The sequence below is a fragment of the Pseudoliparis swirei genome, chromosome 8 (genome assembly GCF_029220125.1).
Source record: "Pseudoliparis swirei isolate HS2019 ecotype Mariana Trench chromosome 8, NWPU_hadal_v1, whole genome shotgun sequence".
Classification (NCBI taxonomy): domain Eukaryota; kingdom Metazoa; phylum Chordata; class Actinopteri; order Perciformes; family Liparidae; genus Pseudoliparis; species Pseudoliparis swirei.
Genome location: NC_079395.1, coordinates 13043258 through 13059800, shown reverse-complemented (window position 1 = coordinate 13059800; position 16543 = coordinate 13043258). Strand labels below are relative to the sequence as shown.

Genomic DNA, 16543 nt, shown 5'->3' with positions numbered 1-16543 from the left:
TTAAAAGATAATGTTTAAAATATGCAATAATTTGAAAATGTAAGGTAATTTCAACAATATATCAGGAAATATGTGCCGGAAATAATTATATGTATATTTATACTTACATAGAGCTGTCCAGGGAGAACCTCCTCGCAGTCATGATGGAGTAGAAACACTTGCACATGCACACTCACACGCTGCCACACGGTCGACTCCGTGTCTTCAGTTCTCTGAAGATTACAACTTCTATTTTTTAAGTGATTCTTTGGCTTGACTTCATCGAATAACTGAATCAAGTAAGAAAGAAGCAGGTACACACAACACATTATGGCTTCATATTGTCTAGTCAGCCAATCAGCTCTGAGGGGGAGGTTTATTACTCAAACTACACCAATCAGTGATGGCATGAAGAAAGGCCCCACAGTGTGCAGGGCGTCTGCTCCTCATGGCGACAGTTGCTATGGGTGGTACTACCCTCACCTTTTGGCACAGAAGGCACACACCTAAAAGCATGTGCACGCAATGTGCCACAGGTATGCAGAGATAGGATCCCTATGTCTGCTGCCATGTGACCGACCGTCTGCACAGATTGCGATCAAGGGATGATTAATACCCGGAGATGCAATCAAAACCCAACATCACATAGGAAAGGTTGTATTTCTATTTCTTAAAAACAATATATAACATATTAAAAAAATAAATATGCTTTTGTGTAGGATATAATTTGAACCAAAACGCTTCGGCACACTGATTTGTTGCGCTCACTCATGTACACACATACTTTATTGTAAAATAAAACATAGATACAGTCACATAAATGCAGCACTTTGGCTGCAGGTCACAAGTTCAGACTTCCAATCCTGTGGACAATAATCTCTCAATCAGTCTGTGCCACCTCGGCCTCCATGTCTGAGGAGGAAATGATTGTGTGAGCTGCGTGATTTGGTGTAATGGAAAGAGTCTCATTTCCTTGTGTACTAATTGTGGCCTGATCCGATTGAAGAGAGGCATTTTCCATTAATATAATTTGATTGTACTGTTTAGTAAATGCTTTTGTCAGGAATTTATTAATTGTGTTGCTGACAGTGAAGGTCTGAAGATTTAGCTCTAAAAGCTGCTATTCATTTAGTATCAACGATATTTCTTTTTTTTCTCCAATTCATATTTTTACTCTTATATTAATTATATATTTTTCTTAACTGCACACTAGTCTTTTAGCAGCATTTTAAATCGATGAAGCGCAGCAAGATGTCGACATATTGACATGTCAGTGTTTTCCATTTTCCCTTTGACATTCTTAATGTTGGTACTTTCCACACAAGTAGAGCAAAGGTTGAAACATTGTGTGTTTTATCACAAGTATGATTTACATTAGAGATCTGCTTGAAGAAAAGTGCCATCTTTTCAGTTTCTACTGGTGTAATGTAAAAAATAATTTATTACGATAATCTTTTATACATATAATATCCCTGCAGAGCTGGTGTCAGTTCTTTAGTGGTGATTTTAGTTTTGTATTGTATTGCATAATCCACACCAACACCAGCATGTTCAGACACACATGATCTATTCTTCTCATCCGGTGTACGAGCAGTAGCAGTTCAGGGTCACACGGACCTTCTGGACATGCGGTATCATGTGAGAATAAAAGCATTACACTTCCTTGTAGGTGTAAAGTCACTTAACCTGTCTCAACACGTCTCAAGAAGGAAATACTGCAAGTCAGTCATGACAGCATTCAAACAACCGAAGATGAATTGTCGTGTGATGGACAGAGCGATGCATTCCCCACATTCTACTCCTGTTCTCTTTATTAAACGGTAACATTAAATACAAATGAGGTTGGCTGTCTGACAGATTTCAAGGTCGTAGCCGGTGAAGGGTTAACTAATCACACTCTGACCGATCTTACTCACACAAAAAGAGGATTCGGCTTTTAAAACCAACATGGGATATTTTAAAACATGTGAAGAGCTATTCTGGGATCTGAAGTGCCCAGTGTTTGATGACAGCAAACACACTGCGAGGAGCACATTCCTCTTCGTCTGCTCGTCAGAACGCTCGTCGTCTAGAGCAACGGTGCTTTGTGCCACGGCCTTCAAGATGTGGGGGATAAACATGACGATATTAAATTATACGACCGGCATTAAAACAAATAGAACGTACATAAAACTTACAACTGATTATGCTGAATTATCGCCATATTATGAAGAATCATACGTATCCAAAGACGTCTGTTTTTTACAAATCTTTGCTCGCTTGTGGGCTTAATTTTAGGGGTCACCTATCACATGACCGAGACGAGGGTCTTGTGTCAAGAGGCACAGACGGTATATATGTATATATCTTACATAAAATGTGAGAATCACCTGATGAACCCCTATTTGAAGTAGGACTCCTGATATTGTTTTTTCAATGTTGTTTTATTTTTATTAGAAGTCTTCTTATCTTCTTCGTCTCCTCATTGGGCCTTTTCCCCTTTGAAAAGAAGCTCTCCAAAGACGTCTGTTTTTTACTAATTTTTCCTCGCTTGTGGGTTTAATTTTTAGGGAAACGTACGTATTACATGACAGAGGCATAGATGTACAGGCGGATGTATCCGGTCATTTATAAATAAATAAAACATACTGTGATATTAAATCAAATGTTTTTATTATTTCTTTGTGCGGCCCGGTAAGAAAGGACCCACTGACCGGTACCGGTCCACGGCCCGGTGTTGGGGTACCACTGGTCTAAAGAATGTTACAGATGCAAAGCCAGGGTAAATTAAAATAGGCTTTGAAATGCTGGCTTCATAATGACACGGTCTTTCCTGGTTGTCGTGTGAACAGCTAAGACACAAAATTGAATGTCGGTCAAAACTCTTAAAACTAAAAAGGCCATTTGGGGAATTTTCTTCCTTGCCATAAAATTAGATGAGGTTGATATGATGCCAGGTCATTATATAGCACAAACAGCCAGTTAGCCAAACATATAGACTGTATATAGGTAAACGGCTAGCTAGCTTTGACCAAAAGTTTCAAAAATAATATCATATTTCAATCATCATATACCAGCAGTGGTAACAGAGATCTTTCCCATCTCTACAATCCATCCCTAAATGACATACATGTGGCGTCACCTGCCTCTACCCTGTGCTGTAATGCAGCTGAAGTTACAGCAGAACTGAATGAAAATGTGTGGCTCCAAACCAACTTAAAGTGTGTTTCCTCAAAGCTATCTGGTGTATTTAGTAAAAGCTGCGACAGGAGTGCGTCTCTGTTGACTTACTGTGGCCCCATCTAGTGGACGAGGAATGAATAACAAAGAAAACACACTGACATCGAGCAGCTCATTGTGCTGTATATCCAGTCATCCTGCTTTTAATACAAAGTCAAGATACAATATCTACATCCATGGTTTGAAAAGAAAGAACAGGTACATACGTGAGGGGGATGGTTCACCAGAGCTGGCCCTCAACACATTTCATTTTATGTTTCACGTGTGTGGGTTTTTATATTTCTCTTGACACAATAATCATTAGAAATCGAAGTAATAACATATTTCATATATGTTGCACACTTTCAAGACTTCTGGACCACACATAGATTTGATATCAGAATATTTTCAGATACAAACATAACTTTTGAGGATGTGTGTAGCTGGGGCCATTGTTAACCCATTATCTGTCAAAAATACACTTGCTACCATTTGCTTTGCAGCAAACTAAATACCAACAGCTCGTCTGAGGTTCTCATCAACAGGTCTGCTCTATATATCTAACTTCTCGGACGCCCTTAAACCTATCACACGGGGCTGACCGTGCCCCTGTTGCTATGGTCACGCCACTGCTGCTGCTGTCGGGTGAGTGGGGGGGCATCAGGGGGGGCACCACTGTAAACTTAAACTAGTTCTGCCTCTAATGTACATCTCTAGCTAACTAGTTGGACATCAGTAATCAGTATCAAATAGCACCCTACACAGAGGGCATACTTTGTAATAATAGAGCAAATAAAAAAGCACCACAACTGACCATTAAAAATAAAAAAACAAACAGTGACAATATCATACTTTAACATTGGCTTGCCAAAGAAACAAGTAAACAACATCTTATTGGTTATAGTTGCTAGATATCCCAAATAAATAGATTAAAAACAAACGTAAAAAGTAACAAAATAGAATAATAAATATCTTTTAAAAAATCATATGAAATAAATATGACAAAGTGAACAATAACAATAAGGCTTTTTTTTTGTGACAATAAGAACTACATCACATCCAATCCCACGTTATATCTTGTGCTCAGACGTATGTAACTGTACTGTATAGGACTCGTATGGTGACTGTATGTACAACATGTGTGAAATCCCCCGGGTGTCGGTACACTGAAACATCGCTGTGGGACCGATGATTATATGTCATATCGATATTATATATATATATATCTCGATATCACATATTTGTGCAGTTGTACTGGAGGAGTCAGAGAATAAAACATAATTTGGTTAAATTGGGATGTTCTGTACAGAGTGATTTAGCAACAGAGATTTAAATGGAGTGTATGTGGAGGTTGGACCGACGGGTGACGGTAGAGTTCAATCCACCAAATGCGCTGATGTTTTTTGGGGGATTTCTCTCATTGTCTTTCACTGCCAGTATCCTTAAATAGTAAAACACCGGACTCAATTAACTGCAAAGTGTTGCAATTCAAGTAAGTAAGCTTCAGAAGAGGAAGATGATTGGGAAACAAGGTTCCTCCTCGGTTCAAGATACTGTATGACAATACAAGTTTAGCACACAACGCATGAGCATGAAGCAGCATGTTCAAACACGAGACTAAAGTCAGCATAAGGCAAAGACGTACAGTAAAAACGTAGAAAAATCATGAGGGAGCAAATGGGATGAGAACGGTTTGAACTGGATTGAAGCTCAATTCTGTCATCAGCATTTCTTTCAATAAGCCGCTGCTGAGCCGACACAATAAGGGGCAGTCTTCAGGAGGAGAAGAGTTGGAGGATGAACAAGGACTACAGCAAATAGCAAGCAAGCTTTGATTAATGGAGAATGCTCTGGATTACCAATCTGGGCCCAGCTGAGGACATGACGGGCTCTGATCACTGTCTGAGGCCAGCTGTTACAGCGAGGACACTTTTGGGGAGCGCAAACTCATCCTTGGCCAGCGTGTTAAGAGGTCTCTCGTCTGACTTTATGTTATTATGCTGGATAAAAGAGGAAGCCGTCTCTCCTCGTAGGCCACAGTTCATGTTCCCGCTGCCTGGTTTCTCTTGGCACGGCGTTGGGTACAGGAGCATCCACATGCTTCTCCAACAGTCCTCAGGGTGTCGAGTCTCCACTTTATGCTTCTGCTGAGGCACGACCTCGTCATCTGCTATAAACTATATGATCAGAGCTATTGGTGGTAGCATTAGACACCTTTGAAACAGACTCACAGACACATAGAAATGTTCACCGTTGCACTTCGTAACCCCTTAGTACACCAAACCAGAAGATACAAAGTTGAGGATAAAAAGCCCATTAAGGGTGCAGCAAATATCCAGGCTCTTTGTGTTGTTTTTTTAAATACACATTTAGTATCATAATTCCTGTCCAGAAGCTGTTTGTATTTCACTTGTTCATAGATAGCTGACCACAACACACATGTATTATACGTCCTTCACACTGGAACACTGAGGTAAGTATATGGATTACACATGGATAGTCTCCACACCCACCGGCCCCTCGGGGAAACCCCCGATGAGCGTGGGTGCTGTCAGACACAGATTTTTATTGTTGCTGTTTTTGTTGTTGCTTTTTGTCCTTGTTGCTGTAGAATTCATCTTTGAGTCTTGCTCCCGGGATAAGGTTAAAAGTTCACGTGATTTCAAGTTGTTTCTCTCGTTGCGCTTGTCGCTTTGTTTGTGGACCTCGAAGCAGAACGATGGAGGGATGATCGTCTCTTCACTTACGTTGCATAGTGGTCAAAGCTACCCAGGTACTCCAGCGCAGCCTGGTAGCAGAACTGGTACTCATCCTGGGGGGCAGAGTGGAGGGAAAAGGGCTTTCACAGGGCACTGAGCTTTAAACACAACCACAAACTAAATTATATTTAGAAATGCACAATAAGATGAGCCCATGACATAGCTTGATTTAAAGTGTTTTAGCTGGTGCAATGCATGTTTATCAGTGTATATGAGGGATGACATGTTGTTTTTCAAGACAGAAGGTACACATATTCTATATGTTGTTTCCAGTTGACTGATGAGCACTATGCATGTTTGTCATGAGGTGTTTACTTCAATAGTATCATCATTATTAAAACTAAGTAAACAGAGTGTAACACAAGGTTGAGCTTCTAAAGTCTAGCCTTCCTCATCAAATTGTTTAAAATATCCATGATCCACCAAAAATAAATAGTCCCTCCTTTGCTAAAAAGCTTCCCTTGCTCATGTCTCTGCTGCCTCCTAATAATCTTTAATATTATATAGCGCTTCTCTAAATACCCGAAGTCGCTTTACAGAGTCCAGAGTCCAGTAGTCACACACACACACAGTCATCCCGGTGGTGGTAAGCTACATCAGTAGCCACAGCTGCCCTGGGGCAGACTGACGGAAGCGTGGCAGCCAATCAGCGCCTACGGCCCCTCCGACCACCACCAACATTCATTCACATCCATACGATGCGGTGCATGTCTTTATGATGGTGGGGGAAACCGGAGAACCCGGAGTAAACCCACCAGGCACGAGGAGAACATGCAAACTCCACACAGAAAGGACCTGGAGCGACCGGGACGACCGGGATTCAAACCCAGGGCCTTCTTGCTGTGAGGCGACAGTGCTAACCACTGAGCCACCGTGCTGCCCCGCATGAACCAGTGAGTCCCACATGCCGCTCAGCGCTTACCTCAGTCTGCACCATGGCCGGTCTCTGTGTGCGCAGCATCTTGACGGTCTGGAAGATGTCCACGGCCCCTTCGTAACGCATCCTCTCCAGGACAATACTCAGAGTGATGAAGACCCCTGTCCGCCCCACGCCAGCACTGCAGCCACATAGGGAAACCATTTGGCTTTCGTTTACAACGAGCTACATCCGGACCAACCTACTGCAGCTATCGTTGTGAATTTAAATGCACTTTTAACGAAAAATAAAGGGTTTAATCATGAGCCGCTCACCTGCAGTGAACGCTGATCGGTCCATCCTGGCCGAACTGCTCCTTGGTTTTGTGGACTTGGCCAATGAAATCGATGAAGCCCTCCCCAGATTTGGGCACACCTTGCTCTGGCCAATCAGTGAACTGGAACTGACGCACTGTCCGTGATTGGCCATCCTGAGGGAGTGAGGAAATGAATGGCGAGGAACGATTTTATTGAAAACCTGCAGGTTTCGTTCAAAGTGTAGTTTTTGTTTATGTGAGGGGATTATGTCCAGAGCTCATTCTTGCCGTATTGACTGAAGAGTAAGTCTCTGCCAGGCCATATCCTTTTTTTTCTCCTACTAATGATTACTGTTATCTGACGCTGGGTCAGTGGCTGTGGTTAACTTCAAGCTGTAACGTCAGTGCATCTGCTATTGTCAGCCACTCAGTAGGCAATTACATCTTTTCTCTTCTGCTCAGCCTTTCTGACTCCCCTTTAATGGAGATCAATAGAGCATCTGTCGATGTGGCGTCAGGGCAGGGCAGGCTTAACTGGAGTTATCTATGACTTGCTGATATGTGCATGAGAGGACACACACACACACATGTTGTCAAGGTGATCTGGAGACAGGATGGTTGAATGAGTAATCTGCGGGCTGCTTGCCGATAAGTGTTAACCTCTTCACGTACAAAAGACACAATAAGCAGCGTACACTACAGGTCGATGGGACATGCTTTGCACCGCTGCCTTCCAGCAGCACTGATGGATTGGGAAAAAAGCTGAGAAGTCACGGAGTGTAATGTTACACTGCCGTTTGAATAAAACATACAGCGAGAGGACAACTCTTAAAGACACAGACGCCATGAACTCACTCTGGCATCCGTAACTTTGAACTCCCGGAGGATGTACTGAGGCATGTTGTACTCAGCCATGGGGTCCACCACGAAGTACTGATACCTGGCGGAGCGCTCAGCGGGCCAGTACTGGTGACACTTCTCCTGAGAGAGCAGGACAGAAAAGAAAGGATCGATGACATTGTGTACAGGGCGGACATTTACTTGTTATTTGTAGCACTTTGCGTGTATACTTAATTTACCCCTACCCGGCCTATTTCTCTCAGTTTAGTGAGCATGACCACTATAGTGGAGTTGTGTTCCCACAGCATCCTCCAGAAATCCTCCGTCGTCTCAGCCAGCGGGCCCTGCGTGGCAATGTAGCCTCTCTGCTGCCTACACACACACACACACACACACACACACACATGCAAACACACACTCATTATGAAGCCATCTCCTCCATTCATTCCTCCTGTTTTCCCCTCTGTCAAGCATCAGCCTGAAAATGGGGTCAGGCTTCAGGCAAGAAGAGGAACAGTCACAACATGTGTGTACAACCACTCTGAAGGCCTGAATCATCAGACGGGACCGAAGCGAGAGCCGTGTAGCGAGCCAAATAGTGATGTATACAGTAATGACAGATCTGACAGGACGTGACAGCATTGTGGTGAAAAGCTATCCAATCTGTTCCCTCATCAAGCCTTCATCAGAGGACAAGGGGATCAGATCATGTTAATGTTCACGGGATGAAGATATACCTGTATCCGTCTATGTAACTGGCGTTGATGTAGTCGGAGCCCTCCAGGCCTCTGATTGGCTGGAGGCAGACGCGGGTGTTTTCGTAGGGCATGATGTTGACCAGTCGGTTCTTGAATTTGTTGCAAGGCAGGTTGGCTGTGACAAACCGGGACGTGTGGGCTTTGGTGTTCGCCAGCCGCTGGATGGAGCAAGAAGATGTGAATGTGTGATGTTTTATATACTGAGCAAAAAAAATCAAACAAACCAAAACTGATTTTGCATGCAGGAGTCATCGGATTATTCAGGATTATTTGCCTGATTAGCTAACGTTAATGTACAAGGCCAATCTAGTGGTTCCAAATTTAGGGGGTTGCAAATTAAAACAGAGGGGTTACGATGGGAAATTAGAATACATATTTCAGCATCTGTATTTCTTCAGTATTAATTCAGTTTTTTTCTTCTTCTTCTTCTTTTTTTCTTCGTTTTTCTTTCTGATGTCTAACTTCTCATATATGTTTAGACAAAGAGAGATGTTTAGTAGAAATGGCTTAGTTTTTTATGTTTGGGACCACTTTTCTTTTCCTCTTTGTCGACATAATCTCCGAATGTAGTTCGTAGAATGTAGTTCGTCACACGACCTTTGCCCTCTCCCCTACCTTGAACTCCAGCTCCATGCCGGTGATGTGCTCCCCAGTCTCCACCTTGGACAGCTTCTGCATGTAGGAGTGCAGACTCCGGGCGGCCACCTCGGTGTTCCCGCAGGCCACAGCCTCCAGCAGGGCCTCGTGGATGAAGCTGTACTGGTCCTCCGTCTGCACCATGTAGTTCCTCTGTGAGCGCATCAGGGTCACGTGACCGTAGATGTCCACAGTGCGCTCGTGTCGAATGCGCTCCAGCATGGCGTCAATGACAATGAAACAGCCAGTGCGACCAACACCAGCACTAATAGATAGGAGGGGAATAGGTGGGATATCAGTTGACTGATAGGGAGGATTTTAGTTATAATATATTTAATTTAAAGGAACAGTTCAACATTTTGCGAAATGGGTTAATGAGATTTATTTTTTGTCTGCAGTTAGATGAGAAACTTGCTAACACTCTCATGTCTGCCTGTCAAATATGAAGCTAAAGCCAGCAGCAGGTTAGCTTACCTTAGCGAAAAGAAAAATCTCTCTATAGTTTACTAATTTCATTTTGTTTGATGAATCCGTGAAAAACATAAAAATAAACACAATATAAAGAGAACAAGTTACGGATATCCAAAAAGAACAGACATAATAGGGATCTCAATCTTCTCATCTAACTTTGGTGAGAAAGCAAATAAGCATATTCCCCAAAATGTTATTGAATTCCTTCGAGATAAACTTGCGTGTGTGTACTGTACCTGCAGTGAGCGGTGATCGGTCCGGCGTCAGGAGGATTGCAGGCTTTGACCCTGCGGAGGAAGTTGAGGAAGGGGGTCGGGTACTCTGGCACTCCGTGATCCGGCCAAGCTGTAAACTGGAACTGACGCACCTCTCGCCGCTCACTGCTGCCACTCTGATACAAGAGACAAGCGGGGAAAGAAATATCACCGAAATGATCTGTCCATGTGTCTGTGTAAGCTGCATCTCTTTGCATTATTGAAGGTTTCAACATAAAAACTTATTTGGTCATTAAAGGGAAATGACCCATTTGTTTGAGTGTATGTTCTCATAAGTGTGTGTGCATTAATCATGACTCCAACATGGCTGCTTTCTTCACGCAGAATATCCAAGAAGCTTTTAATTCCTAAAAGATTAATAATGATCCTATACATACTGTATATAGTAAAGGAATATTTTTATTTTAGAACATTAATATTCCTATATTCTACAACAAATGTATTGTCCACAAAAAATGGGAATAATACTTTGCTAAATATTTAATGTGTATTATTCTCTACTGCATGACAGATCTCGTTACTTGACGTTTCACAACGCATAAACAAAAATGTTGAGAAATGGTGCCACACACACGGGAGCTACAGGCGGCCTAGTTTCTGTGCTTGTAAGTAGGCCACAGAGACACGCTAGTCTGGCGGTCCTAGATTACGGTCCTAGCTGTGAGAAAATGCTTCCAACAGTGATCGAATGTTAGCGCCTGACACAGGGAGGCTGGCCTGGATTGAACACTCTGTGAAGCCCACAGTCATCTCTCCTCTTCCAAGTGTCCCGTTCAGTGACAGTAGGACATTTGTGATTCCTCCATTTGCTTCTGGTTTCTAACTGTACACTTGAGATATCAAAGCACCTTTTCCTATGGATATGGCAATCATTACTGGAGGAAAGGAAACAGCTGTGAGTCGAGGGGTGGATACGGGGAAAAAAAAGGGGAAACATTTACCTTATGCAGAGAAAGTGTGCGGACACAGAACGTGGCGAGCTCCATTGTGTCCAGAAGAGTGACCTGGATCATCCCGTATGTCTCTGTGCCGCGACTTGGCCAGTACTGGTCACACTTTATCTACAAGAATAACGGAAACATTATCATTACTAAAACTCTGAACAGTTTTAAGACTGAACTAAAGCAACACTGCTCTTCAGTTGAATTATTATTTTTAAACAAACAGCTTCTAGAACTATAGATTGCCGGTAAAGTAAGATAAGAAAAACTTAATTGTCTCCAAGGGGGATTTGTCTTGGGCAATAGTGCCACACACAGCTGCAATTAACTAAAAAGACACAGTAATAAATTACATACAAAGAAGATGTAAAATCTTGCACATGTCTCGTGAGATAAAAACTATAAATACATCGGCATTAAACAAGTTTAAGAAATGGTAAACCCATGTTGGATCAATCTTCTCTGTGTAGGGCAACACCATGCTTGACCTAAACATTGCTTTCCTAAGTTTAAAAAAAAAGAAGTAACAAATAAACACATATTATTAACATTATTATTATTATTATATTATATTATATATTATTAATGTACTGCATTGTTATTTATTAAATGAATGGCGTCCCAGACCAGATCAGCCTATTGTCACCGACATCCGATCAATATATTTGAGTCAGCCCCGGACAGATATCTGCTATCATCATTGTATCGGTGCATCTCTCATCGTGTCTGGCTTATCTACCCGTGACTTCTCCTCCAGGCGCGTCATCATGACCACAGAGGCGGCCCGCTGCTCCCACACCATCCTCCAAAAGTCCCCGAACGTCTCCGCCAGGGACCCCTGCGTCGCGATGTAGGCATTCTGCTTCCTGTAGCCATCGATGTAGTTGGCGTTGATGAAGTCGCTCCCCAGGATACCTGCTGATGAGACACTTGGGAGGCTCTTGCTAAACTACAATCTGCATCAGCGACATAATAAATGAACCTGTATGACATCAAACAGCCTAACGAAGTGTTTGTATCAGTCATCCAGCAGACGGCTGCTGGATGACTCGAGGACGACAACAAACAAAACAACAAATTCCTGAGCTGCAGATCAAATCTATTCTTGTTCTGGAGGAGTGCTGGCTGCTCTTGAACGCTCTCGCTCTGTTTGTCAGTCTCATGCCACTACACTCGATCAAACTCTCCCATTAGGATCTATAAACTTCTTCTTTGATTTGTCGTTCTTCCCCGGGTGATCCTCACCTTCGATGGGAGCCAGGACGACTCTCGTGTGGTCGTAGGCGATGACGTTAGCGTAGCGGTTTTTGGGCTTATTGACCTCCAGGTTTGAATGCTCCCAGGTGAACTGCTGACAGGGGTCGATCGACTGGGAAAAAGCAGCACAGACACAGACACAGACACACACACACACACACACATACACATACAGACACAGACACATACACATACACACACAAACACGGTGGCATACTTAGTGGTGCATTTGAGGATAATGGAAAGAGAGTGCTCCGTAATGTCGACAAGCCACAGCATCAAATTGCAGTGCTGAATAAATCATGAAAATATAATCTTTACACAGAGACACAAATGTTAAATAAGATTTGCCTCATGAAGACTTAACATCTCTCACTAATAAGGATGCTCATATGCGATAATCAAGTGTCTCACCTCGTACTCCTGAGAGAGTCGCAGGTTGTCGTTGGCTTTCAGCAGCTCTATGTGCTCAGACAGCTCACTGATGGGGATGGGAGGATGGCTCATCATTCCTGGGTGACAACGAGGGTCAGAGGTGAATGAATGGCCTACATTACTGCAAGTCAACATCACTCATATGCAAGGATGTGAAGATAATTCTCAAATCAGAGAACATCCCAAATCATTAAGGAACACGTTGAAGCAGAAAATCAATTTTGATACATGTGCGAAGACAAAGTGATGCGAGTCTTGTTTGTTTGCAAATTGTTTTTCTTTGATAAATTGCTTTCTCTGTGATCAGAGGAGCAATGACTCGGAGAAAACAAACACAGACAGAACACTAATTAGGAGCCCCTCCCCCCCCCCCCCCCACACACACACACACACAAAGGACGCAACCTATGCCTCGTACAGTCGTTCCTGTTCACAGCTGGTGCAATCTATTGTCCATTCAAAAGACAGCTACAACAATTAATCAAAGCAACTCCAATTTGTAGGCAATGAACGCAATCTATTAAAGTCAAAATAAATTTTCGACGTTTCTGGAATTGTAATGTATCTGGATGCGAGAGCATTTATCTCATTCTGCTGCCACAGCTAGCAAAAACAGGCTCATATCAACGGCTATTTTCTCCTCTGGCCCAGCACAGCAGCACCCACAGTAATCACGACGAATGCTCCAGTCACGACCAAAATGAACTCAGATGGCATCAGCCGGTGTAGTTGGAAACAAATTTCATCTTTGAAGAGCGTGTCAAAAGCACAAGTTTCAGGAGGAAGATGTGGGTGCGGTGGGAGCTTCAGGTTTGCAGCGAGAGAGTAAAGAACTCATCTGATGGAAGAGAAGCGCTCAAGTGCTTTTTGCTCTGTGGGTTTGTCTTTGCTTCCCACGAACACTCAGATCTTCATCTATGGATTAAATCCACAGTGGTATTATTTGACTTGATGTATTCTGGCAGGTAGAGCACTAAACATGTCTCCATGGTGACACATCTTGCCACCTATTCAACAAAGACCCTGTGAGAGCTCTCTAAACTGAAACCATGAAAATATAGTGAAAACAGTGATTCAATTCCTCCAGGCAATGTGTTTTTTAGATGCGGCCAATTTACTGGAAGATGTGAAAGCAAAGCATCCTCGGCCTGGTGCCACCACCCAAGCAGCTGTGTTGTTAGAGCTCACTGTGGGGGGTGGGGAGCGACACAATCCATGGAGTACTGCACAGTGGGGTTTTACTTAGTTAAGTTGGCAAGAACAGAATGAAATCCTTTGTTGATCATCAGTTAACCCACAACTCAGCTTTTCATACATCAGCATGATGAGAGACAACCGGTCATAAGACAGCTCTGATGCGCTATGCGCAGCCTGGCATGTGGATTGTGGGCGAGCGGAGATGATTAAATTCGGTCACACCATTTTTCCTCAGCCGTGACGACGCACTGACTGTACTACCTGGGTAGAAGCCATTTTGATCTCAGAAACGATCGATAGCTGCCAGGTCGGTCGTGGCGAGGAGGCGTATTTTCACAATCTTGTCTGCATGATCCGACCGAGGTTAAAATTAGTCACATGAATATTTTATCATCGAATCATGAGCGATCGGAAGCACACTCCAGTTTCCGAATACAAAGTGTGATTGGGGGCCGTTGTGGGTCCATGCTGCCTACCGGGAGTCTGGAAGTTAATGCGTCTCATCTCCACAGGGTCTGTCGGGTGGTGGGCCATCAGCTCTGCGTTGCTCAAAAGGCTCTTGGTTCCGGGTTCAGAGTCCTTGCGCTTCCTGCTCGAACACCGGTGGGTCCAGAGCGCAATTAGCACATGCAAACAACCAGGGAGGGAAAAAACACAGTAGTGAGTGACACGTCATTAGCATAGCTATTTGAATCGAGTAAATAGTGCATTAACAGATATGGTGTTTTACAGCTTTGTACACGTTTTCTTTACAGCATCTGCTCTCGTGTAATTGCTGCGGGTTAAAACGAGCAACACGCTTGACATTGGTTTAATCTTACCTGTCAGGTTTGCTGCTTCCAGTGAAACAAGAGTAAGGAATGGAATAATTAGAGGAAGAAAAGGAAGGAAAACAGACAGATTGTTAGAGAGGAAAATCAATACGTTGCATTAGTATTCAAAAGCTTGATGGCTTGCAGCAGAGAGCACAGGCCTATGTAGCAGGGACAGGCTGTTTCAGAGCTGAGGGGAGAACACACTTTGTATTGGAACACATTTGATGAATATCCAGCTGAAAGTTGAGCATTCGTGGGAGGATAGTGGAACAATAAACAATACCAGGACAATAAATATAAGTGGCAGCTGCTGGCAGAATGTGAGCACGCAGCATGCTGGCCATAAAGTTAATGCATCTTAAAATATGAGGCCGGAAATATTCAATAATTTTTTTAAACTAACAATGAATTGATCCCACAGTACAGACAAGTGCTCTCTGTGTGGGCAGAGCCATACATAATGTATTCCACTGTCCGTAGAGCTGCATGGCCGTCCAAAGAGTACAAACCCTTGCAACAGTGGCCTGGGTTGACTCAGAGACACAAACAGCAATGTCAAAACATATTAAGAGACAGTCCTTTCATAACAAATATCCTTTAAGAGTCCTAAGCAAAGCTGCCCCACTCACTTTTTGTAAAGCAGGATAGCGATGACGATGCAGATGATGAAGACCACAGCCAGGACGGGTCCAACCACCCATATCAGACCATCACCTGCATCGAGGGGCTGGGGATCTGAATCTGGGGCGATCACGGGGTCTGTGTAGGGGCTGGCCACGTACATCTTCTGTAAACACACACACACACACACACACACAGTCAGGAAAACAAGACAGCGGAAGGGTTTTTCTGTTACTTTATCTATTTTAGAGGTACCTGAAATTATTACAAAGACTCAATAAACTGTAATGTATGTCAACAAAAAGTAAATAGTCTTTATTACAGAGCTGTGGCATTGGATTGCATTATATATTATTTGTTTGATTTGGAAAACACATGAAGAACCTGAGCATGTCTGACATGTCTCTAGAATTTCAATCCATTGAATAAAGTGCCTGTATATTTGCTCTATAGGACTTTTTAAAAGCATCCCTTGGGCTATGTGTCCCTAGTAAAAAAAAATCAATCCAAATTCAGGTCATATATTTACGTCTGATTTAATTTAAATTCACATACAATCAAGTGCAGTGCACAAGGCGTATATCACACGCAGTGTTACACTCACTCTTCATTTGCAGTAGAAGTAGGGAAAGGTTATTGCCTTTTGCTTACACCACTTTGACTGAGCTGCATTTTATTGTTTCAGCAGCCGGTCCATATTGATTACAACGTATGGGGACAGCCAGCAGCGCCGAAACACAGGCTACGAGGAATGAGGGAGTGGCTATCAACACGGAAAGGATAGAGAAGTACCCCGGTGGTGGAGTTGAGCTCGGCCAGGATGAAGAAGACGTACTCCTGCCCCGCCTCGAGAGCTCGGTTCTCAAAGCTTCCGTAGTCCAGCTGGTCCCCGAGGGTGAAGAACGCCGGTAAGGTGGCAGGTGTGAAACGGGCTGTGATGTAAGCCCGCCGCAGGTCCACCTGCTTCTGCTGCCGAGAAACTCTCTGCTTTTGACTGATGTCTTTCAACAGCTGAGAGATGGAGGGAGGAGAAAAAGAGGACAAGAAAGAGAGATGGAAATGAGACGTTCCGATATGTACGACTAGTGTTTGAATTAAATTAGAAATATACAGGGAAAGGAGTTCTAAACAATGTGTGTGTGTGTTTCCTCCATCCAGACACACACATCAGTGGGTGCTGTCATTGTTG

The 16543-nt window shown here is 43.3% G+C and overlaps 1 protein-coding gene across 1 annotated transcript in view; it reads right to left on the bottom strand.

Annotated features, from left to right (window-relative positions):
* Nucleotides 1–3310: 3310 nt before the first annotated feature.
* The window catches only part of LOC130197719 (receptor-type tyrosine-protein phosphatase S-like), a 73364-nt gene continuing 60131 nt past the window's right edge, over nucleotides 3311–16543 (bottom strand). Inside the window, exons 20-35 of the mRNA XM_056420556.1 lie at nucleotides 16147–16365; nucleotides 15363–15520; nucleotides 14740–14754; nucleotides 14395–14507; nucleotides 12701–12798; nucleotides 12275–12398; nucleotides 11769–11944; nucleotides 11030–11149; nucleotides 10050–10204; nucleotides 9322–9607; nucleotides 8686–8864; nucleotides 8194–8320; nucleotides 7964–8089; nucleotides 7128–7282; nucleotides 6859–6994; nucleotides 3311–5989 (exon numbers count right to left, since the gene is read on the bottom strand). Of these exons, the coding sequence (XP_056276531.1) occupies nucleotides 5921–5989; nucleotides 6859–6994; nucleotides 7128–7282; nucleotides 7964–8089; nucleotides 8194–8320; nucleotides 8686–8864; nucleotides 9322–9607; nucleotides 10050–10204; nucleotides 11030–11149; nucleotides 11769–11944; nucleotides 12275–12398; nucleotides 12701–12798; nucleotides 14395–14507; nucleotides 14740–14754; nucleotides 15363–15520; nucleotides 16147–16365 (2256 nt within the window). The 3' untranslated portion in view covers nucleotides 3311–5920. The remainder of the gene's footprint in view (nucleotides 5990–6858; nucleotides 6995–7127; nucleotides 7283–7963; nucleotides 8090–8193; nucleotides 8321–8685; nucleotides 8865–9321; nucleotides 9608–10049; nucleotides 10205–11029; nucleotides 11150–11768; nucleotides 11945–12274; nucleotides 12399–12700; nucleotides 12799–14394; nucleotides 14508–14739; nucleotides 14755–15362; nucleotides 15521–16146; nucleotides 16366–16543) is intronic.